The sequence below is a fragment of the Chanodichthys erythropterus genome, chromosome 13, assembly GCF_024489055.1.
Source record: "Chanodichthys erythropterus isolate Z2021 chromosome 13, ASM2448905v1, whole genome shotgun sequence".
Taxonomy (NCBI): Eukaryota; Metazoa; Chordata; class Actinopteri; order Cypriniformes; family Xenocyprididae; genus Chanodichthys; species Chanodichthys erythropterus.
In genome coordinates this window covers 50,954,363-50,977,153 of record NC_090233.1, presented here as the reverse complement: position 1 = coordinate 50,977,153, position 22,791 = coordinate 50,954,363, and the positions used below count along the sequence as shown (strand labels likewise).

Below are 22,791 nucleotides of genomic sequence, written 5' to 3'. Positions count from 1 at the left end.
CTTTGCGCTTCACCCTGAAAACTGTAGCGCATATATTTATTTAACTGAATCACAGCCTTTGTGATTTCACAATAGCACTATGCAATATGATTTTTAAATGGTTTTTATCTATTGTGCAGCCTTTGAAAACTGTCTAATAATGCGGTTTATGGATACTCATCCGTGAAATGAGCCACTTCCGGGATTTTGTCGGTTAACCGACACATTTAAACTGCAATGGAGTATTTTTTAAAATCGAGTACTCGAATTTAATTGAGGAATCGTGACAACACTATACTATAAAGACCATTAGTAGTACATTTAAACCTTATTCATTCACTCATTTTCATATTAGCATTACATAATTCTTATTAATGACAATTACAGTTATTATAGTGCAGGCTTGGAATAAACATCACTGGAACTGGATTACCTAAACAGAATTATGTTTTCATTAACAAATAGTTTAACATGTACATTACAGTGAGATGAATTTCACTTAAATGTAAAAAATATGTACTTTAATGGTTATACAGTTATGTAAACATTGCAGCGAGGTATGGTTCAACTGTAGTAATTTATCTGTAATGGTTTTATAGTAATATATGCATTACAGTGATGTAAAAATTTAAGTTAAATTGTCATTTATCTGCAGTTTAGATGTTTTATAACAATATAAACACTGCCATAAGCTGAATTTGACTTAAAATAAGTTACAAACCAGTAAACATTGCAGTGCGGAGTAAGTTTAACTGTAGTAATTTATCTGTAACAGTTTTATATGCATTACAGTGAGGTAAAATTTAAGTTAAATTGTAATTTAACTGCAGTTTAGATGTTTTATAACAATATAAACACTGCCATAAGCTGAATTTGACTTAAAATAAGTTACAAGCCAGTTTTGTAAACATTGCAGTGCGGAGTAAGTTTAACTGTAGTAATTTATCTGTAACAGTTTTATATGCATTACAGTGAGGTAAAATTTAAGTTAAATTGTAATTTAACTGCAGTTTAGATGTTTTATAACAATATAAACACTGCCATAAGCTGAATTTGACTTAAAATAAGTTACAAACCAGTAAACATTGCAGTGAGTTGTAAGTTCAACTGTAGCAATTTATCTGTAACGGTTTTATATGCATTACAGTGAGGTAAAATTTAAGTTAAAATGTAATTTATCTGTAGTTTAGATGTTTTATAACAATATAAACACTGCCATAAGCTGAACTTGAGTTAAAATATTAGTTATATACGCTGTTTTACAGTTATGTAAACATTGCAGTGAGGTGTAAGTTAAACTGTAGTCATTTATCTGTAACGGTTTTATATGCATTACAGTGAGGTAAAATGTAAGTTACATTGTGATTAATCTGTAGTTTAGATGTTTCATAATAATATAAACACTGACATCATCTGAATTTGACTTAAAATATTAGTTATATGCGCTGTTTTACAGTTATATAAACATTGCAGTGAGGTGTAGGGTAAACTGTAGTCATTTATGTAACGGTTTTATATGCATTATGTGAGGTAAAATTAAAGTTAAATTGTAATTTAATTGCAGTTTAGATGTTTTATAACAATATAAACACTGCCATAAGCTGAATATGAGTTAAAATATTAGTTATATGCGCTGTTTTACAGTTATATAAAAATTGCATTGAGGTAACATATAGGTTCAACTGTAACGTTAGTAACGTTACTTTATCTGTAACGGTTTTACAGTCGCCTAATATACTGCACTGAGGTAAAAATTTAAGTAATTGAACTTGTTTTGTAACAATAAACACTGCCATCAGGTGAATTTCACTTAAGATATCAGTTATGCGCTGTTATGTAAACACTGCAGTGAATTGTAAGGTCAACTAGTAATTTATCTGTACTCGTTTATAGTAATGTAAACATTAACATGAGGTGAATTTTGTACTTTAACTGTTTATATTTAAGCAGACATTGCAGTAAGGTGAATACGAGTTAAATTATATTAAAGTATGGCTTTGTTTTACCTGTACGCCAGTGTCATACACTCAAACAGGCGCGTGAGAGTGGGGTCGATGCTCAGCCGTCTGGATCTCAACGGACCGAAACTGTAGGTCTGGCAGCCCGGTTTAGTAACAGTGTCAGAATTATCATAATAAAGAGCTGCGCTTCTCCTCCTGACCGAGTCGCTGTGCGGCGAGGACACCATGAAATGCCCGCTGTGGATCACCTGAGTCCGCCGGACTGACCCGAATCCCGCTCCGGCGTCCACACTGGGGATGTGATCATCCGGATCCGAATCAGACTCCGAATCCGGTCCGATCTGATTGGGCTCAGCGGTTTCTGAGTACTCTGCCTTTGCCATCGCAGCGGATCTAGTGTTGTTCTGTCCTGTCACGCCGCTCAAAATCATTTCACTGAGAAAAACGCCATCTGAGTGAGGAGGCGCGCGCACGCTCTCTCCCACTGCATACTTAGTACGCAACACTGCAGGTCAAAGATCAAGCGTGATAGAATGATCAAATCTCACTGATTAAAACGCTGCATTGAGCTGTTTCAGACTTCACCTCTAAACACTCTGAGGCAGTTTAGACTCGAGCACAATTATGTAAGAGTTGATCTCTGCCCCAGCTATGTACTGTGGCATCATGTTAGCTGCTATTATTAGTAAGAGTCTATTTGATCAGTAAATATGTCCTAGTAGAGGTGTGTGTTCACGCCGTGTCGTAATTACCATAATTACGACGAGACCTCAACTTATAAAAAAGCATTCACGTCCTTGTAGAGCTCGTAATTGCAACTTGTAAACTGGGAATCTTCTGCGAGCTCCTAGTTGTACCACGTGATCGCTGCATAGCCGTTGATAGTTGGTTGATAGAACGTCACGTGTTGTCATCTTGGCGTTATTTATTTATTTATTTATTTATTTTTAGTATTTGCACTTTGTGCGCCTTTTTTATACACAGCATATGTAGTAAACAGATCTGCGTATTATATTTATTTTAGGAAATATTAATCAAAGTTAAAAAAAATTAATTATACTTAAATTATACTTTAGTGTATATAAATAGTGTGTGTGTGTGTGTGTGTGTGTGTGTGTGTGTGTGTATATATATATATATATATATATATATATATATATATAGATAGATAGATAGATAGATAGATAGATAGATAGATAGATAGATAGATAGATTATAAATAAAATTATTTTAATGCAAACAAAAGGTAACGTTTCATTACTAATGCATTATCACAAAAGGTATAATAATTATAAATTAATAATTATAATATAAATAATTAATAAATTCCCAAAATAAAAATAAAACAGACACGTTATGTGAAATATAAATATAATCTTACATGATTGCTCTATTTATTTTATTATTATTATATTATCTATTTATTTTATTATTATTTGTATAAATAAAATAATTTATATGCAAACAAAAGGTACCATTTTATTACTAATGCATTGTTACAAAATGGTAAAATAATTATAAAATCATAAATAATTAATACATTTCACAAAATAAAAATAAATACAATGAAACAGACACGTTATGTGAAATATAAATATTATCTTACATGATTGGTCTGTTTATTTTATTATTATTATTATTATATTATCTATTTATTATTTATTTTTTTGTAAATAAAATCATTTGTATGCAAACAAAATGTAACGTTTTATTACTATTGCATTATCACAAGAGGTAAAATAATTATAAAATCTTAAATAATTAATACATTTCACAAAATAAAAATAAATACAATAAAACAGTATATAAATATAAAATATAAAAGAAATATAAATATTATCTTACATGTTTCGTCACTTTATTTTATTATTAGCATATTATCTATTTATTTTATTATTATTTTTATAATAATTTGTATGCAAACAAAAGGTACCGTTTTATGCATTATCACAAAATGGTAAAATAATTATAAAATCATAAATAATTAATAAATTTCACAAAACAAAAATAAATACAATGAAACAGACACATGTGAAATCTATTTATTATATTATTATTTTAATATGAATCAATAATAATTCTTATAAAATTAATATATTTGATATTTTATCACAAAAATAACTTTTATTAAATGCAAAATAACTGACTGTGACTAAATAACTTTAAGGAGATATTACGGACTACAAATCCCATGTGCGCTGATACAACATCCGGGTATGTGTGACGTCAGCGGAAGGTTATAAGCCGCTGATTGGCGACCATCCGCTTGGTTTGTTTGTGTATTTTCTGTCTTTGAGTTCTGCTGAAAGTGTTTTGAGTTCAGTTGACCCATGGACGCGGTACAGAGACACAGATCCATGTACAAAGGCACGACTCCACCATGGAAAGAAACGTACAGGAAGGTAAATATCATGTTTGCTCGCTTCTGCGGTCGAGAATCTCATGAAAGCTGTCAACAACAATATATAGGTCATATTATAGTAGAAAGAAGTGTCCAGAAAATAATGAATGTTGTAATGTTTCCATTGTGACAGTGCGACATACAGTAATGAAAATCACCATGTTCCTCTATTATTCATTCACAGAAATGAGAATTAGTGGTGATTTCTTCTTCATGGCAATAAACTATGAATATATTTGCCAAAACATGGCAAAACTCTCTAAATCTTGACTAACTGAACCAAAACACTTCTCGAGATGCTTCCTATGGACAGGGATGGGTAGTATTTATGATACATGTACACCTATTCAAATACAAAATAGTATTTTGTAATTTGTGTTTGATAGGGTTGATGAAAATGGTTTTGTATTTTGTATCAAAATACTTAAGTGTTTTGTATTTTACTTTAAAATACTTTTTAAGAAGATGACATCACAAAAATGTGGCCTCTGATTGGTGCTTACTCAGTAGTTTGCCCAGACTTGTTGAGTTCAGAACAGATGTTAAGTTTTGGTGTTTATTTTAGTAGCCTAGGCTAAATAGTTTATAAATTTACATAATGTTCTTGAAAACTATTAGCAGCAGTCCCCTATATTTACGATTAACAATCAAATGATTAATTAGTTAGAAACTAGTAGCTATGAATAAAGGAGTCATCAGTTGTCTTCTTATAAATGACTTGTTTGTCATTGAGTCCGTGTTGCTGAGGCAAAGTAGGCCCTTTGTTAACAAACACCAAGTTTATAATAAATAAGGAGACAATTGAGTTTTTCGTAAACATTAAACTGTTGGTTACTTTAAAACTAACCTTCATCTGGGAGATCACAGGGATATGTGAATATTTGATCTGTTAATTCCACAATATGTAAATTTTTGCCTCGAGAGGTTTGTTGGATATCAGATGTTAAAATCCAAAGTTCCTCAGAATTGTAGAGACTTGGTGGTGTGTCTGATTAAAACACTGGAAAAGTTCTAGTCCTTACAGTCTTTATTTAATTCAGGATGCTTGAGTCTTGGATTCTTTGGCTGACCCAAGCACAAAGATACAGGGAGCAAATAAACATGACAGATGTTTGTAGGACAGGATTAACAGGATGGATAGGATGATCAGGATGGTCTTTTAATCAGTAGCGCATCCTAGACAACTCAAAGGACATGGTTGGGTGCCCATTCAAACACCCACTCCTCACCAATGCAAAAGAACAAAGGAAGGAAATGAGGTCTATTTATAGACCTTAACCAAAGAATTATGGGTAATGTAGTACACCAAATATGGTTATGCAAGTTACTGGGATTTATGGGAAATGTAGTACAAAAAGACTAAAAAAAAAGGAAAAAAAATAGGCCAATTTACAACAAGGTTGTTTATTCAGTCGCTTAATCAGTCGCTTATCCTTGATTTTGTGGAATCATGGGATGTTGTCTTCACGTCTACAGCCGGTGGAAAAGAATGATGAATGAATCCAAACAGTTCCTCGTCTGTCTAATAAAACATATAATATATTAAAGCGTCTTTGGTGTTTTCATGGTCTCTACAAAATAAAACCAAAAACCGATGGTAAACACAGGTATGATGTCATTGATAGGCGACGCACTGACACAGCCCGTGTCCTGGTTAAAATTGCTTATGTTATTATATTTTCTGTATTTTAACATTCTTTGAAACATTTGAGATAATGCAAGTACACAAGTCAACAAAATAAATAACATTGTTCTAGTGGTTTTTCGATATTTTAATCTAGAAATCCTACTGTACATATTGTGCCTCCCTCGGGTCGGCGGTCATGCCAGCGATACCACCTCGGTTTTTTTCTTACCAGTGTGAAAGAGACTCAAAATACTGTCAATGTTGCACATACAATTAAGAGTTATACACCATTTTAATCTGTTGAATATCTTCTTTTATTTGTGTACACTCAGAGTAAAAACAAAATGTTGTGCTTTTTGTAAAATAAAGAAAACTAGCATGATGCGTGATTTCTCCTCTCCCTCTGAACGAAGTCCAATCTGATAATTCTCAGAAAATGAACTGTAACTTAATGAATACTAATAAAAAAAAAATTAGACTTATGTCTAAAAAAACGTTGAAATGTCAGGTTTTAAATCATGTAAGTCAAATTGAAAACAAACATTCTGTTTTTATGTAATCTGTATGCAAATAGAGCCATGTCAAGTGCGTGATTCAGCTCATTATCTGCTAATGTGGTCACGCCCACGGAGGGAGCGCTATTCAGACGCAAATTCTGAGGCAATACATGCATTCATCGTCTTAATCGTGTATTTATTGTCTTGAAAAGTGTTTATCTGCATATTATAGCGATCTCTGGTAGCCTCTGTTAGTTCCTATAATGTCACATGGCTTATTCTTCTTTAGGAGGCATTTGTGGACTAAAGGTGCACGGAGTGCCCTCCGGCTGCAAGTATAAATTGAAAACACAGTTTCCAGCGCTCACAGTGATGACAATAAATATTGAATAAATATTACTCCTCTATATAGAAAATTGATATAAACATATGAGAATCCATCAATATTTCTCCAAATGTGCATGCTTTTAAGCTAAAAGCCTATATGAAATGCCATAGATGTAGCACAAATATTCAGACACTTTGCATCACAGAAATGCATTACATTTTAAAGTATATAATAGAAGGCCATTATTTTAAAGTGTAGTAATATTTCACAGTATTGCTGTTTTTTCTGTATGTTTCATATACACCATGATGAGCTTGAGACATGATCACAGATGGTTTTTTCACAGCCTACCTGACTGAAAGGCCTCATTATTATGCAAGTCATTACACCTCATTATGCAATTATTTTGTCTTCTCAGGTGTAAATGACCCATTATTCATGATGGCACGCCTCCATGCATACTGTGTTTCTTGACAAAAAGTGTCTTACAAAAACTATTGTTGTAAATGAACGAGTAGGCAGGATAATTTGTACATAATTTTGAAGCAAAAACTCTAGTCTACAACCTCAAATACCCAGAAGTCTTCGGAACAAAGATTTAATATATATTTTTTGGCTTTATTTCAGTGACTTAAGTTTTTTGTTTTTTCAATAACCACGCATAAAATGTATTCCTTCAAAAACACAAACATGTACATACATGTTCCTCACATATTATTGTAGCCTAGTTTGTGCTGAATACAGTGTAATGACACTTGTGTCATTAATATGTTTATGAACAATTAAAAAAAGCACAAATGTCAGGGCATTTCAAAACTTCTCCAAGACCCCAAAAATCCTCAGGGTTCTGGTTTCATACGTCAGATTTATTGCATGAGAAATGCTGTTGCTATCAGACATTGTTTACTTAATCAACTGAGTCAGTGTAATGGTGAAGGTGTAGATCAGATAAGCAAATTGATAGAAGGTTTGCAAAGAAATTTCACGCTCCCTTGTAAAAGTATTTTTTTAGTATTTTTAAAATACAAAAATACAGTTATTTATTTTGATACATGGTGTGGCTGCTGTATTTTGTAGTTTATTTTGATACGCTTAAAATTAAAGTATTTGATATTTTATTTTAAAATACATTTTGATGTATTCTTGCCCAACCCTGGCTATGGATACATTTGTATCACAAAAGGTAAAATAAAGTAAACACTGAAACTAAGAAATATTATATAGAATTAGAATGTCAAGATTAGTTGATCTGAATGTATTTAAATTTCTACATTTATATTAAAATAATATATTTTCCATGCAAAGTACAGGGGAAAACCAGCAATCAAATTTAATCACAAATATTATAATCCATTTTTAATTTATGCCCATGAGCGGTCACCACTGTTCTCTAGAGACATGCTTAGAAACTATTAAAATGATCATATGATGATGTTCCCTGTATCCCCAGCGCTGTGTGGAGCGGCTGAAGAACAGCAGGTCGCGGTTACTGGAGAAGTTCAGACAGATGGGAGACGATTCGGGTGGATCCAAACGCTCGCTGCTCGTTCAGGAGGTGATGGAGGAGGAGTGGAGCGCCTTACAGACATCCAATCACGGTCTCCCATCGCTGTGGAACGGGAACGGGATCAGAGATGTGTGTATTGTGGACCGTTGCATCATTTGATGAATATGTGATTCATTCAGATTCAGATTGTGATTGAGACGTGCTTTTATTCAGGTTTACACTGCGCAGCAAGAGTTTGATGAACTTTCAGCGTTTGAGGAAATTCAGCAGGAGCTCATTGCGCAAGGTTATCTTTTTCTTTCATCGTGTGATGGAAATGCATTGGTTAAAAGGTGTGGGGATTGTGTTATAACATTTAAGATTGTTTCAATGTGTCTCCTCCTACAGAGCTCTCGATTCTAGAGGAATATAACAGCAGCGTGCGCTATGAAGAACAGTATTTAAATTCAGTGTTGGAGGGAATGGAGCAGGGTGGACAGATCATATGCCCTATATGTCATGCGTAAGTGTTTGCCACTAACCATCTTTCCTGTGAAACCCTTCTTTCTTAAAAATACATGTAATGGTGTTTCTCTCTCTCTCTATGCAGGAATAATTTGACAGTGAACAGCCATTTTACATCATGTCCATGTGGCCTTTACGTCAACACGATTGTAAGTACACTTTTAAGGGGCTATATGAAAGAATTTTCATGCATTATTCACTTTTTTTATTGTCAATGTGTGAACAGTTTGTAATGAAACTAAAAAATTAGTCCTAGGTTGTCAATGAAAGTCTGTTGATGGATTTTTAGGTTAAAGGGTTAGTTCACCCAAAAAAATCTGTCATTTATTACTCACCCTCATGTCGTTCCACACCCGTAAGACCTTCGTTCATCTTCGGAACAAAAATTAAGATATTTTTGTTGAAATCCGATGGCTCAGTGAGGCCTGCGTTTCCAGCAAGACAATTAACACTATCAATGTCCAGAAAGCTACTAAGGACATATTTAAATCTGTTCATGTGACTACAGTGGTTCAAACTTAATGTTATGAAGCGATGAGAATACTTTTTGTGTGCCAAAAGAACAAAATAACGTCTTTGACAATATCTAGTGATAAGTGATTTCAAATCTTCATGAATCATTTTTACGAATCTTTTGTTACAAATCAGGGATCCGTAATTCCAAAGTCACGTGATTTCAGTAAATGAGGCTTAGTTACATCATAAGTGTTTCGAAATTTCAATAGTTTACCACTGGGGGGCGTGATTTTGGTAGGTTGATTCACGCTTCGAACCACTGATTCGAAACAACAGATTTGTAAAGCTTCGAAGCTTCATGAAGCAGTGTTTTGAAAATTTTTGAAATTTACTAGCAGTTTCTGAGTGAAAATTGTTTCAATGTAAATCTTACATCAGCTTTTTCCTGACTGTAGAAATATGGACACTTGGTATAATAAATCCAGTAACACTTTCCAATAAGGTTCATTTGTTAACATCAGTTAATATATTGACTAACATTAACTAACAATGAGCAGAGCATTTGTTACAGTATTTATTCATCATTGTTAACATTAGTTCATGTTAGATCACAGTGCATTAACTAATGTTAAATGCAATCATTTGTTTTAATAATGTATCAGTAAATGTTGATATTATCATGAACTAAGATTAATAAATGCTGTAGAAGTATTGTTCATTTTAACTTATGTAGTTAAATAATGTTAATAAAGTGTTACAGATAATCTTTATCAGTGTTAGCTCACTGTGCATTAACACATACAACTCTTAATATTAAAAGTGTATTACTAAATTAACTAAAATTTAATAAATACTGTTGACGTATTGTTCATTGTTTGTTCATGTTCAGCACTAATTAACATAAAACTTTATTATAAAGTGTTACCATAAATCCATTATTCGATTGGTCTGGATGGAGTAGAATATAGTGAATATTTGAATATTAATCAACTTAAGTTAGAGGAATGGACTGATAATCTTGTAACCTGTCCATTGCACTAAAGCGGTTTATTTTGAGCGTCTGCTCTCATGTCTCCACAGGGTAGGAACGTTACATCAGAGGTTTTACAGAATCTTCTAGAAAGATGCGTGACGGAGCACATGGAGGATTGTCTTCACAACCCCACCTTCTCTATGGCCTTTAACACTGACGGATCCCCAAACCTCATGATCAGCTGCAAGGTATTTATATGGCTTACAATCATCTCCTGTGATCAGAGTTAGTTTCTGCATCTTGATAATTAAATATTCATTTAACACCTGAAAGATGTTGTTCATGTGATCTGCTTTCGTTCTTCTCAGGTGTGTGACTATCTGTCTGTCGTCCTGTGAGCGGTTCATCCACAGTCTGATGGATGTTTTTAAATGTTGTGAATATTTTATTTCTGTGAAATAAAGAATTATTTTTAACTTATCATTCACTTCTTTTATTCATAATGTTAAAACACAGAACTGCTGGTTAAACTGAGTTATTACTGGTTATTGAGTGTGTTTTAGGGTAAAAATGGAAAAGTTTTTCCTTTGTGTTGTTCACGTACAGACCACAACATTGTCGAAACAATCCCTGTTCTCTTGGATCCTGAAAAGCAACTAAAATCGCTGTATTCTGCTGCCAGGCCAGTAGATGGCGATGTCATTTTGTAAAAAAATACTATGTAGACTGAACACATAACACATGTACAGAAATCACAGAGATGATAATGGTATTGTTTTCAAAAATGTGGACTTTGAAACCTGTTTTCATGCCTTTATAATGTATATGTTTTAGCTGAAAGCAGTGTGAACAGCCCCTTAAATGCACTACAGCTGTATATTTAGCCATAAGTTGGTTGCATTTACATGACACCATTTTCAACTAAAATTGGAAAACTTTTTATATGCATTTTGGCCATTCATTTACAGAACAGCATTTTGGGGGCCTGAAAACGCCAACTTTTGAAAACGGCATTCAGAGTGCAAGTTTTTGAGAATGATAGCGTTATCATCTCCATGTAAACCACAAAAACACGAATTTGTGAAAGCGGTGATGTTCAGTCTATACACATACAGTGTTTCTTTACAAAGTGACATTGCCATCTACTGGCCTGGCAGCAGAATACAGAGACTTGTTGTTTCCATGGGTCATTTTGACATTGTCGTCTGTAACCGCAAAGGAAAAAGTTTTCCGTTTTTAGTACGTTGTCGTGTAAACGTACCCTATATCTTACATAGCTGGTTACGAGCATTTCCATGTCATTTCACCCCATAAATCAGAAGAAATAAATGATCATTATGCATGCAATAAAGCGTATTTTAGATAAATATTTAAATTTATTTATTCAGTTAAGCACTTCAATTTTTGTTAAAATTGCTTTTAATAAATGACACGTATCTAATGATGGTATTTGATGTAGTATTTTATAGTTGTTTTTTGCTTTTATGCTGATTAAGATTAAAAAATACAATCAAAGTAATGCGAATCTTCATTGAGAATAATATTAATCTATTCAGCTACTTTACATTTTTACTTATTTTGCATTACAAAAGGGAGTTTCATAATGCAAAATGTCCTAATAATCTTAATGTTCTTCATGTAAAACAATTTTTTTTTATTTTGTGGGTGAAATAAGAACAGGTTTTTGTGAGATTAATCCTGTTACACATGCAAATAGAACAAGTTTATAAAACATTTCTACCATTACTGGCGTGTCAAAGGTGAAGTCTATTATTTCTGCACCATAAAGCATGAAAAATAATGACTGTTTCCAAACCATTCACAAAACCATCTCGCATCTTTCAGAGTTTAATCAAAGAGGAAGTTACACCTGTTTCATGACAATTTCTCCTAATCTTCTTGTCTAATAAACCTGGCATTGTAAATAAACAAATATTGGCTTTTTTTGATGAATTACTCATTTTCTTTTGTAAGTTACTTTGGATAAAAGCATCTGCTAAATGTAAATGTCACTCTTCAGGAAGTCATTAATTTGAGATATACAATTACATTATGGAGAATACCATTTTTGCCTTTTAGCAACTCTATTATACTGATGGTAAATCAGGACAAACGGCTCAATATTTCCTCAGTTTTATTTCTCATCAATGTTTACTTCACATTCTTGACCTGTAAAGCCATCTGACATTTGAACCGGTGTGCACATAACTTGAAAAAATGATATAAAATTAAATACAAAACTGTTCTGCCTTCATCTTCATTCTGTCATCACATCAGAACCAGAAGTATCTCAAAGTTTGGGATAAATCTCGACCGTACAAACAGCGCACAGATTATTTGCATTTGACGAAAGTGCTGAGCTCCTCTAGGAACTTGATGTACTCCTGATGCTCCAGAGCCGTGCTCAATTCGATCAGCTCGTCCGCAAACGCGTTGTCGACGCCGCGGTCAGCCAGGAAGTCCATCAGATGGTCATACAGGGCCTAAAGGGTCAGAGGTCACAGCTGTGTTTATATTTTCAATGGAGTTTGTTACTGCCACAGCAAGGCAAGAGCTTGTTCAGTGCATTGGACAAACATTCTCATCTGTTTCTATCATTTCAAACACACATGGTTTTGTGCACTTATAAACAAAGACTAACTGAATAATGACACTGCATGTAGCTATGAATTTATCCTGTTTTTAGATTGTTTTTTGAACAGATTAAAAATAAAATGCCATGTGTTGTATTTTATGCACTTCAAAAACCATTCAATAGATCACAACAGTCGTGTTCCGGAAAAAAAATATTTTCTCCATAGGGAAATGTTAAATGACAACTTATAAACCCTTAAAAAGGTTTATAGACCTATTGTGAGCTCCGAGGTTGTTAATCGATAATATTTGCTTCTGTTGAAGCTGTCAGCCCACATTATTTCAGCTTATTTTCAAAATAATAGTGAATTCCTGGTGAAAAACTACATTACCCAGGATGCTGTATATAATTACTCCAATTGTCCTTGATGTAATTGTCTCCAATGTAATTGAGTCGATCTCTCCAAGCTCTTAAAATACTTTCAATTAAATGTTTGTATGCATATTTTGCAATAAACTAATATATATATATATGACCCTATGAAATAAACTTTCATTTCAAATTAACAACAATTTGTTAAAAGTTTATCAAAAATGTTATTTTTTTGGGCCCTATGAAATTTTTATTTATTTTTTTTCTTCCTCAAATTCCATTTTATTTTTACAAAATTCTGTTTTAAGTTTTCTGGATTACATTTTAACCAAAAAAACCAAACCGCGCCAAAAAAACAAAAAACATGTCTAATTAATTGTTTTTTTTTTTTTTAAACAGCTACATTTACTTTTTTAATTTAATTTTTTTTTTTTTTTTTTTATTAATTTCAATTAAATGTTTAGTTTTTTTCAGAAATCTGTGTTGTGTATTTAAATTTTTCTGGCAATCAAATAAAGGCATAAAACATTAATTTATTTTATCTTTTAATCATATGACATTAAACTTTTTTGTCAAACAGTGTTGCACAACTGAGCTTTACTGTTAAAATTAAAACATGGAAGAAAAAATGTGATTAATTCACACAGAACATGCAGGATTCATATTTCAATAGTGTTTTTGCGGTTTCATATTCACAGACACTAGTCTATATTGCGATCTGATTTAAGTGTACTTTTATTTATTCATAAAATTTTGACATGTATTCCGTTCACAATGCTTCACGGGACTGTAGTTCTTTACCTCGTTAAAGACATTAAGAACACAGTCTTTTACCTTTGTATTTTCAAAAACTGTTTTGCTTCAAATCAAAGTTTGTAGTGTTGTGATTCTCCTTGAGGCTGATTGGTTTGGTTCATGGCTTATAACTCTTTAACAAAGACTTTTTTAAATCCCTAAAGGAAAAATTAATGGGAAAAAAAATATTTCCGGAACCAGTGCTGCTTGAAAAGTGGAATGAACACCAACGCACTATTTCATCACTGTCAAAAGAGTTTGTTTGGCCTTCTTCACACACAACTCTGTGTCGACTGCTAGACAACACAAATACATCATGCGCCCTCTAGCGGTGTGAAAGAAAATGACAGAAGTGTTTCATAATGGATGAACTTTTGTAACTGTTATTGAGCTGAATAAGGACAATCTAGAGCTGATATACAGCTGAAACTGTATTTGTGACGAACTTTGCAGCATTAACTCTTCTTTTCCTGTTTATCACTGTGAAGCTGCATTGAAACATTCTGTAGTGTATGAAGCGCTGTAGAAATGAAGGTGACTCGACTAACCCAGTCCAGGGAGTCTGTGTTGAGCGTGTAACTGGTTTCCTTCCAGTCCGCGTCTCCCTCCGGCTGGAAACTGACCTCACGGATGGCGAAGATGTCGCTCTCCTCCTCACCCTCACCATGGCCGGTCTGCTCAGGGACAAAAAGCTTTGGATATGAAATCCAGTGAGATGAATGAGAAAACATTGTGCACGCTCCATGTGACAGATGGACCTTCACAGTCACACTAACATAAACTCAAACTGCAGAAAACACAAAAACGAGAGGAATGAAACCCACCTCATCCTCGGGGAAATGACAGTCAAACACTAGTGAATTCTTTGTGCCCTGTTTGATCACCTCAACCACAAAGTTGGGCGTCGAGACAATGTCAGGCTAAAAAACACAGGAAAAACGTATTAAACACATGACAAGGTAAAAGCTAGTCAATTATATAGCATCTTTAAAGCAGTGCTTCTTTTACAAGGGGGCCTAAAATAAGACATCACTAAACAACTTCCACAGTTTAAGCTAGTTTCATATGATGTTACATCATAACCTGGCGTGTTTTACAGCATGAATGTGAATCGACGATACCTCTTCCTCCTGACTCTTCTGCGTTTGCTCCGGCTCTTCCTCCAGCTGTGGCGGGATGCTGTTGTTCACATTGAAAGTGATGGTGACTCTGTGGAGCAGTGTGTTGTGATTGGTTAAGCGCTTCAAGTGTGTTTGGGAAATGTCCCGCCCCTTACCGTAACCACCAGTTTCAACACACTACTAACCAGGCCCCGCCCCTTTATTTTGGGCAGGAATTATTTAAATGAGACTGAATGAAACACGTTCTTACTTTTCTCCAGACACTGAGCGGACGAGTTTAGCTTCTGTGCCGTTCAGTTCAAGCTCCCATCCGCCGGACATTTTAGGAAGATTCGTGTTCTTCTGGATCTTCTTTTCTTCTTTGATTTCATCTGTGAGAAACTCTGCAAACGCTTTATCGCCTGAAGAATGAAGACACACGCATGACTGTTTTACTAACACCACTACTAATGAAGGAGATCTCTTTGGTTGGTTAAGATGACGTGCTGTTCATCCGTTATTCAATCTCAAGTTCACCTGTTGTGATGCTCTGATGACGCACATGCAAATATTGCAGGATATGACATCATCATGTTTAATATCATGGAATTAACCTGGTAACTTTTTATTGAAAGTTTTGAATTAGGTGTTATTTTCTGTTTGCATTTTAATTTTAGTTAGTAATTTAGTTGTTTTTTGACATTTTTATTCGTTTTTGTAAGCGTTTTTTATAGCGTTTATTATGTAAGCTTGTTTCCGCCACGAAATAAAAGAAATTAAACTTTTTTTGTGACTTTATTTCGCAATTTTGACTTCTTTTTTCCCCCTCTGCGAGTTTTTTAACAAAAATTTGACTTTTCTTGCAATTGTCAGTTTACAATTTTGACTTTTTTCTAATAATTGCAAGTTTATATCACAAAATTCTAAAGTTTTTTTCTCATAATTGCTAGTTTATATCTCAAAATTCTGACTTTTTTCTCGTAATTGCGAGTTTATATCTCGCAATTTTTGTTTTTCTCACAATTGTGAATTTATATCTCGAAATTCTGACGTTTTTCTCACAATTGTGAATTTATATCTTGAAATTCTGACGTTTTTCTCACAATTGTGAATTTATATCTTGAAATTCTGACGTTTTTCTCACAATTGTGAATTTATATCTTGAAATTCTGACGTTTTTCTCACAATTGTGAATTTATATCTTGAAATTCTGACGTTTTTCTCACAATTGTGAATTTATATCTCGAAATTCTGACGTTTTTCTCACAATTGTGAATTTATATCTTGAAATTCTGACGTTTTTCTCACAATTGTGAATTTATATCTCGAAATTCTGACGTTTTTCTCGAAATTGCGAGTTTATATCTCGAAATTCTGGCTTTTTTCTCGTAATTGCGAGTTTATATCTCGAAATTCTGGCTTTTTTCTCGTAATTGCGAATTTATATCTTGAAATTCTGACGTTTTTCTTGTAATTACGAGTTTATATCGCGCAATTTTGACTTTTTTCTCGTAATTGCGAGTTTATATCTTGAAATTCTGACGTTTTTCTTGTAATTGCGAGTTTATATCGCGCAATTTTGACTTTTTTCTCGTAATTGCGAGTTTATATCGCGCAATTTTGACTTTTTTCTCGTAATTGCGAGTTTATATCTTGAAATTCTGACGTTTTTCTTGTAATTGCGAGTTTATATCTCGAAATTCTGGCTTTTTTCTCATAATTGCGAGTTTATATCTTGAAATTCTGACGTTTTTCTTGTAATTGCGAGTTTATATCTCGAAATTCTGGCTTTTTTCTCATAATTGCGAGTTTATCTCTCGAAATTCTAACGTTTTTCTCACAATTGCTAATTTACATCTTGCAGTTTTGACTTTTCTCGCAATTATGAGTTTACATCTCGAAATTCTGACATTTTTCTCACAATTCTGTCTTTTTCTTCTTGCAATTGCGAGTTTATATTTCACAGTTCTGAGAATAAAAGTCAGAATTTTTAGATAAAAATCAATTACATTTTTTATTTTTATTCAGTTGTGGAAACAAGCTTCCATCGCTTATTTAAGTACATCAAATTAAACTAAATAAATTAAAATAAGGCAAATCTTTCAAATAAGTTTTTTAAATAAATATATATTTTGGTGGTTTTAGTTAACTATAATAAGCCTGTCACTATAATGTTCTTGTTTCTCCTCCCTCTGACCACTTAGTATAGTAAAAGTACCTTTACCATGGTACTTTTCAGTAAGCGTCTATACAGTTACCATAAAAACTACCTTTACCGTGGTACTTTTTAGTTCGTGTGTCTGTGAAGGAGCGTTTACCCTCAGTATGCAGACTCCCGCAGCCGCAGGACACTGTCGGCAGAGCCCGTGTCGCTGTGAGCAGCCTCGGCCTGGAGCCTGACGCCGGTCCGCTGTTGCTCAGGCTCCAGATGGATCTGGTGAAGGTTCTGCTGAGGTGTAGCGCGGGTCTGATGGCGGGAGCGGACGGCGCGGAGCTCCTGCTGGACAGGCGGGCTGCGAGCTGAACTGCGCGACTCACAGACTTCAGCATGACGGCGGTTCGGTTCGGAGGTGCTCGCGCTGCTGATCCCTGATCACACTGACACACACACACGTGGGGAAGGACACTGTGACCTCAGCACTCTACACCGGAAGTGTTCGCTACAGCGACGCGGAAATGAATTAAAAGTCCCAAGCTCTCACGCTGTCAACAACAGAAGCACGTGTTTCCAGCAGAAACTACAAGATATTTGACATCTAATTTGTTTTATTTCACAGCTTGTCGATTTTCTATATCAGTTATGCAGCTGTGTGGAGTTTGCAGCGAGCATGTTCCTAAATACAGATGTCCAGCCTGCAGAATCAGATAGTAAGTTGTTTATTCATGTTCGACTTTAAATTCAGTAAATAAATGCCAGTTTATATCATCAATAACTTTATCAGCTCACTTTTGCTTTCGGATACTACAATAATTGATAAATAACAAATTTCTTTCTCGTCTAGTTGTTCAGTGAGTTGCTTTAAAAGACACAAAGATGATGGTAAGTCCAGTTTTCTATTGATAAATATTTACATTTACATATATAGCAGATGCTTTATCCAAATTTGATTATCATTATTTTAAATATTTTTAATTTCATATATTTTAAATATATTAAACTAGATAATTTATTATTATTATTATTATTATTATTATTATTATTATTAATGATAATAACATAATACTACTACTACTAGATATGCAATTTTTGTTAGAAATTATGTTGGCTTGACAAAGTCGACATACTGATCTACTATTTCTTCTTTAACAACATGCTTATTCATGCTAGCAACATGCAATGCTAGCAACATGCATCTCGTGATTTTGATGTTTTTCCTGCAATTGCTAGTTTACATCTCGCAATTTTGATTTTTTTTCTCGTAATTGCGAGTTTATATCTCGTGATTTTGATGTTTTTCTCGCAATTGCTAGTTTACATCTCGCAATTTTTACCTTTTTCTCGTAATTGCGAGTTTATATCTCGTGATTTTGATGTTTTTCCCGCAATTGCTAGTTTACATCTCGCAATTTTTACTTTTTTCTCATAATTGCGAGTTTATATCTCGTGATTTTGATGTTTTTCTCGCAATTGCTAGTTTACATCTCGCAATTTTGACTTTTTTTCTCGTAATTGTGAGTTTATATCTCGCGATTTTGATGTTTTTCTCGCAATTGCTAGTTTACATCTCGCAATTTTTACTTTTTTCTCATAATTGCGAGTTTATATCTCGTGATTTTGATGTTTTTCTCGCAATTGCTAGTTTACATCTCGCAATTTTGACTTTTTTTCTCGTAATTGTGAGTTTATATCTCGCGATTTTGATGTTTTTCTCGCAATTGCTAGTTTACATCTCGCAATTTTGACTTTTTTCTCATAATTGCGAGTTTATATCTCGTGATTTTGATGTTTTTCTCGTAATTGCTAGTTTACATCTCGCAATTTTGACTATTTTTCTCGTAATTGTGAGTTTATATCTCACGATTTTGATGTTTTTCTCGCAATTGCTAGTTTACATCTTGCAATTTTGACATTTCTCGTAATTGCGAGTAATGCTAATAATGCTAGCAATGTTTTAAATCATGTAGCAAAATGTTAAAACATGTTAACAAAATGCTAATACTAAACAATGCTAAAAACATGCTAAATCATGTTAGCAAAATGCTACTCATGCTAGCAATGTGTTAAGTCATTAGCAACCGTTATCATGCTAGCAACATGCTAATCATGCAAGCAACATACTAACAACATGCTGATCATGTTAACAACATGTTTGTTACCAACATGTTAAAAATGATAGCAATGTGTTAAATCATCTTAGCAAACATGCTAATGATAACAACATGATAAAACACTTGCTGTGTCTCATTTCGAAGGCTGCGTCCTCTGGAGGTCACATTTGAAGGCTGCATACATCATGTCTTATTTAAGAAAATTAACCATTAAAAAAATTGATTGCTTTTCATTGTGAACTGTAAAAGAGGGGAGAGTGGGGTAAGATGAGCCTTTTTTTTTTTTTTTTTTTTTTACTTATGTGGTCCTCAAGATAAGGGAAAATGAGGCAGAAGTACAATGAAAGCATTTAAAGTAATTTCAGAATGTTTCCTATCATTTGAATTGGTCAGAATACATCTATGACAGAGGTTTCGAAAAATGTGGCTTATAAAAAAAGTGTTCCTGTGGCTCAATTTGCCCCAGGTTAGGGGTAAGTTGAGCCGAGTCAGTAGGTGGGTGTAAACTGACCATCTCACTGAATCTGAATCAAACCCATGTGAAATTTTAAAGATAATGTACCTATTTGAAAAACTAATTTAATAATCAAATTTCCTTTTACAAATATTCATATTTCTTCAAATATTATTTCTTTTTTTAAAGTTAACTTAAACAACATAAAACCAACCAAATGAAGTTGAAATTTCAATACCATTTAATTGTTTGCATTTCTAAAACAATATGTTGAACATCAAACCTTCCCATAAGCAGACTAAACAGAGAGTTTGTTGAGTAAAATTAAATAAAACTACATAAGAATGAATAAATGTCACTGAAACTAATAAACATTTTAGTCAAAAGGTTCTTGGTAGTTTTTCTGCAATGTCGACCATGTTCGGCCATTAGAGACTACAGGTGGAAAGATATATATGATTAAACATCCTCTGGTTGGTATCAAAGAAGGATTTGTACACTGTTCCTATCAAATAAACTCAAAAATAAATCTTACATTTATATAATATTACCAGTTTATACTTCAGATTTAACTTAAATTCTTTGCCTTATGGTGGGGTAAGATAAAACACTGGCTCAATTTAGTTGCCAAGATACAGGGGGTGGGTCAACTTACCCCACTCTCCCCTACTGTGATTTCTTTCGTACTTTACAATCTAATGGTTACTTTTTCTCAAATGAGACCGCCTCGATGACTTATGCAGCCTTCAAATGCGACCTCCGGAGGACGCAGCCCTCGAAATGAGACGCAGCTACTAATTCACGTGATCAGAAATTTGAAAATTCACACTTCTGAAATCGTGATTATGAGCTCGTTGCATTCAAGTTTTGAGGTAATTGCACATGTGTTCATGTGCAATTACCTAGGAAACTTTCATTTACAATAATTCAGAGCACGTGAAGGCAGCATAACAATAAAAATGTTCTGACTTTCTCAGAGTAAAACCTTTAAACTTCAAGCTTTTCAAAGTTATTTTAAACTTTCAGACCTGGCTTTGTCAAGCCAACAGCAAAGTTTGTCATCAGTTATTATTAGTTACTTATACACACTGAATGTCAAAAAACATCAACAACTCTTATGTAAGTCTTTATTTCTCCTCGCTCTCATAGATTCATGTCACCCAACTAAAGAATCAGATCCGGTCTCCAGCAGTCAAACACCAGTGACAGTGAGCAGCGGTGAGTAAACGATTGGCATGTTATAGATTGGATACCAGCATCACCTTCAAACTTAGTTGCATATCAGCCATATTTCATTTGATTTCAGCTGAACAGCCGTGGATTGTTGAGGATCTGCTTGATGAAGACAGTCACACTGACAAAGTGCCATTACAGAAACTTCAGCAGCTCGGTATGAAATGATGCCAATCTTCTATTGTGTTTCTGTGAGAGCAGCTTTTCAGATGTTTCTCATTCACGCAGGAGACTCGGAGGCGCTGAAGGGTCTGTTGAGGAATCCTCATCTCCGGCAGTTAATGATGTCGGTGGACTCGGCTGAAAATAAAGCCAAAGCCATGAAAGACGCCATGCAGGAGCCGCTGTTCGTGGAGCTCGCTGATCAGTGCTTAAAAATCATTGAACCTACAGAAACAGAGAATGACGACGATGACGAATACTGATTTTATTGAACTGCCACATATGGACAGATTCCTAATGAACACAGACTGAAACACATGCATCAGTCCAGCACTGACTGCGCTTGGGTTTTGTGCACAAATGTTGATGTAATAATGTAGTAAACAAGCATCTTTTGAATACAAACAATCTATCGTTTGAGTAATGACGGCATTCACAAAACTCTGTTCTTCAGAGGTTTAAACAGAAACAACTGAGTAATTTAGACTCATGTCTGGCAAATAAACTAAAATAGCTCTCGTTTACATCTCGCAATTCTGACTTTTTTTCCTCGCAATTACGAGTTTATCTTTCAAGTATGACTTTTTCGCAATTACAAGTTTATCTCTCGCAATTCTGACTCTTCTCACAATAACGAGTTTATCTTTCAATAATGACTTTTTCGCAATTACAAGTTTTTTTATCTTGCAATTCTGACTCTTCTCGCAATTACGAGTTTCTCTCGTAATTCAGATTTTTTTTCTCGCAATTACAAGTTTTTCAATTCTGACTTTCTCACAATTGCGATTTACTTTAAATTCTGACTTTTTTTCACAAATACAAGTTTATATCTCACAATTCTGACTCTTCTCACAATAACGAGTTTATCTTTCAATAATGACTTTTTCGCAATTACAAGTTTATCTCTCGCAATTCTGACTCTTCTCGCAATTACGAGTTTCTCTCGTAATTCAGATTTTTTTTCTCGCAATTACAAGTTTTTCAATTCTGACTTTCTCACAATTGCGATTTACTTTAAATTCTGACTTTTTTTCACAAATACAAGTTTATATCTCACAATTCTAACTTTTCGCAATTACAAGTTTATCTCTCGCAATTCTGACTCTTCTCACAATAATAGTTTATCTTTCAATAATGACTTTTTCGCAATTACAAGTTTTTTTTATCTTGCAATTCTGACTTTTCTCGCAATTACGCGTTTATCTCTCGCAAATTCTGACTTTTTCTCGCAATTACGAGTTTCTCTCGCAATTCAGATTTTTTTCTCGCAATTACGATGTACTTTAAATTCTGACTTTTTTTCACAAATACAAGTTTATATCTCACAATTCTGACTTTTTTTTCTCACAATTAAGACTTTCTTTCAATTCTGACTTTTTTCACAATTACAAGTTTATATCTTGCAATTCTGACTTTGTTTCTCGCAATTACGAGTTTATATCTAGTAATTCTGACTTTTCTCGCAATTCTAAGTTTATATTTCGTAGTTCTGAGGGGAAAAAAAATCAGAATTGCAAGAAAGTCAACTACCTTTTTTTTTAATTATTATTATTATTCAGTGGTGGAAACAGGCTTCCAGTGTGTTTATTTAGTACATC

The 22,791-nt window shown here is 33.8% G+C and overlaps 4 protein-coding genes across 7 annotated transcripts in view; 2 read left to right on the top strand and 2 right to left on the bottom strand.

Annotated features, from left to right (window-relative positions):
* LOC137034313 (carbohydrate-responsive element-binding protein-like) overlaps positions 1 to 2,599 on the bottom strand; it is a 34,933-nt gene extending 32,334 nt beyond the window's left edge. Inside the window, exon 1 of one of the 3 annotated variants that reach the window (XR_010896921.1) lies at positions 1,986 to 2,599. Coding sequence is in view for 2 of the 3 variants with exons in the window: in XM_067407119.1 (XP_067263220.1) it covers positions 1,986 to 2,371 (386 nt within the window). In the remaining variant the exon portion in view is untranslated. The remainder of the gene's footprint in view (positions 1 to 1,985) is intronic. The other 2 variants (XM_067407119.1, XM_067407118.1) reach the window with 2 other exon arrangements.
* Positions 2,600 to 4,187: 1,588 nt separating this feature from the next.
* Positions 4,188 to 10,837, top strand: rpain (RPA interacting protein). Its single transcript, XM_067407488.1, has 7 exons — positions 4,188 to 4,342; positions 8,244 to 8,429; positions 8,514 to 8,586; positions 8,688 to 8,802; positions 8,890 to 8,953; positions 10,341 to 10,481; positions 10,602 to 10,837. Exons 1-7 carry the CDS (start codon positions 4,271 to 4,273, stop codon positions 10,629 to 10,631), a joined length of 681 nt encoding a protein of 226 aa, XP_067263589.1. The 5' UTR covers positions 4,188 to 4,270; the 3' UTR covers positions 10,632 to 10,837.
* A 1,076-nt stretch (positions 10,838 to 11,913) lies between these two features.
* On the bottom strand, positions 11,914 to 17,720 carry c1qbp (complement component 1, q subcomponent binding protein). 2 transcript variants are annotated; one of them, XM_067407485.1, is made up of 6 exons: positions 17,394 to 17,720; positions 15,347 to 15,497; positions 15,097 to 15,184; positions 14,800 to 14,895; positions 14,524 to 14,667; positions 11,914 to 12,716 (listed from the first exon to the last, which is right to left on the bottom strand). In XM_067407485.1, the coding sequence occupies exons 1-6, from the start codon at positions 17,623 to 17,625 to the stop codon at positions 12,567 to 12,569; spliced, it is 861 nt and encodes a 286-aa protein (XP_067263586.1). In that variant the 5' UTR covers positions 17,626 to 17,720; the 3' UTR covers positions 11,914 to 12,566. The 2 variants fall into 2 exon arrangements, with proteins under 2 accessions (XP_067263586.1, XP_067263587.1); XM_067407486.1 differs by having other exon boundaries at positions 11,917 to 12,716; positions 14,524 to 14,649; positions 17,394 to 17,719.
* Positions 17,721 to 17,776: 56 nt separating this feature from the next.
* On the top strand, positions 17,777 to 21,473 carry znhit3 (zinc finger, HIT-type containing 3). The gene is made up of 5 exons (XM_067406043.1): positions 17,777 to 17,943; positions 18,078 to 18,115; positions 20,948 to 21,016; positions 21,105 to 21,188; positions 21,260 to 21,473. The coding sequence occupies exons 1-5, from the start codon at positions 17,876 to 17,878 to the stop codon at positions 21,454 to 21,456; spliced, it is 456 nt and encodes a 151-aa protein (XP_067262144.1). The 5' UTR covers positions 17,777 to 17,875; the 3' UTR covers positions 21,457 to 21,473.
* Positions 21,474 to 22,791: the final 1,318 nt, after the last annotated feature.

What these genes read in the sequence shown, in the direction of transcription:
- c1qbp (XM_067407485.1), bottom strand. Translation starts at nt 17,625, where the DNA reads ATGCTGAAGTCTGTGAGTCGCGCAGTTCAGCTCGCAGCCCGCCTGTCC. An exon ending in CGCTCAGTGTCTGGAGAAAA is followed by an intron (nt 15,185 to 15,346) that starts GTAAGAACGTGT and finishes ACTGCTCCACAG; the next exon opens with AGTCACCATCACTTTCAATG. An exon ending in AGAAGAGTCAGGAGGAAGAG is followed by an intron (nt 14,896 to 15,096) that starts GTATCGTCGATT and finishes TGTGTTTTTTAG; the next exon opens with CCTGACATTGTCTCGACGCC.
- znhit3 (XM_067406043.1), top strand. Translation starts at nt 17,876, where the DNA reads ATGCAGCTGTGTGGAGTTTGCAGCGAGCATGTTCCTAAATACAGATGT. An exon ending in TAAAAGACACAAAGATGATG is followed by an intron (nt 18,116 to 20,947) that starts GTAAGTCCAGTT and finishes TCGCTCTCATAG; the next exon opens with ATTCATGTCACCCAACTAAA. An exon ending in ACCAGTGACAGTGAGCAGCG is followed by an intron (nt 21,017 to 21,104) that starts GTGAGTAAACGA and finishes ATTTGATTTCAG; the next exon opens with CTGAACAGCCGTGGATTGTT.
- rpain (XM_067407488.1), top strand. Translation starts at nt 4,271, where the DNA reads ATGGACGCGGTACAGAGACACAGATCCATGTACAAAGGCACGACTCCA. An exon ending in GGAAAGAAACGTACAGGAAG is followed by an intron (nt 4,343 to 8,243) that starts GTAAATATCATG and finishes CTGTATCCCCAG; the next exon opens with CGCTGTGTGGAGCGGCTGAA. An exon ending in ACCTCATGATCAGCTGCAAG is followed by an intron (nt 10,482 to 10,601) that starts GTATTTATATGG and finishes CGTTCTTCTCAG; the next exon opens with GTGTGTGACTATCTGTCTGT.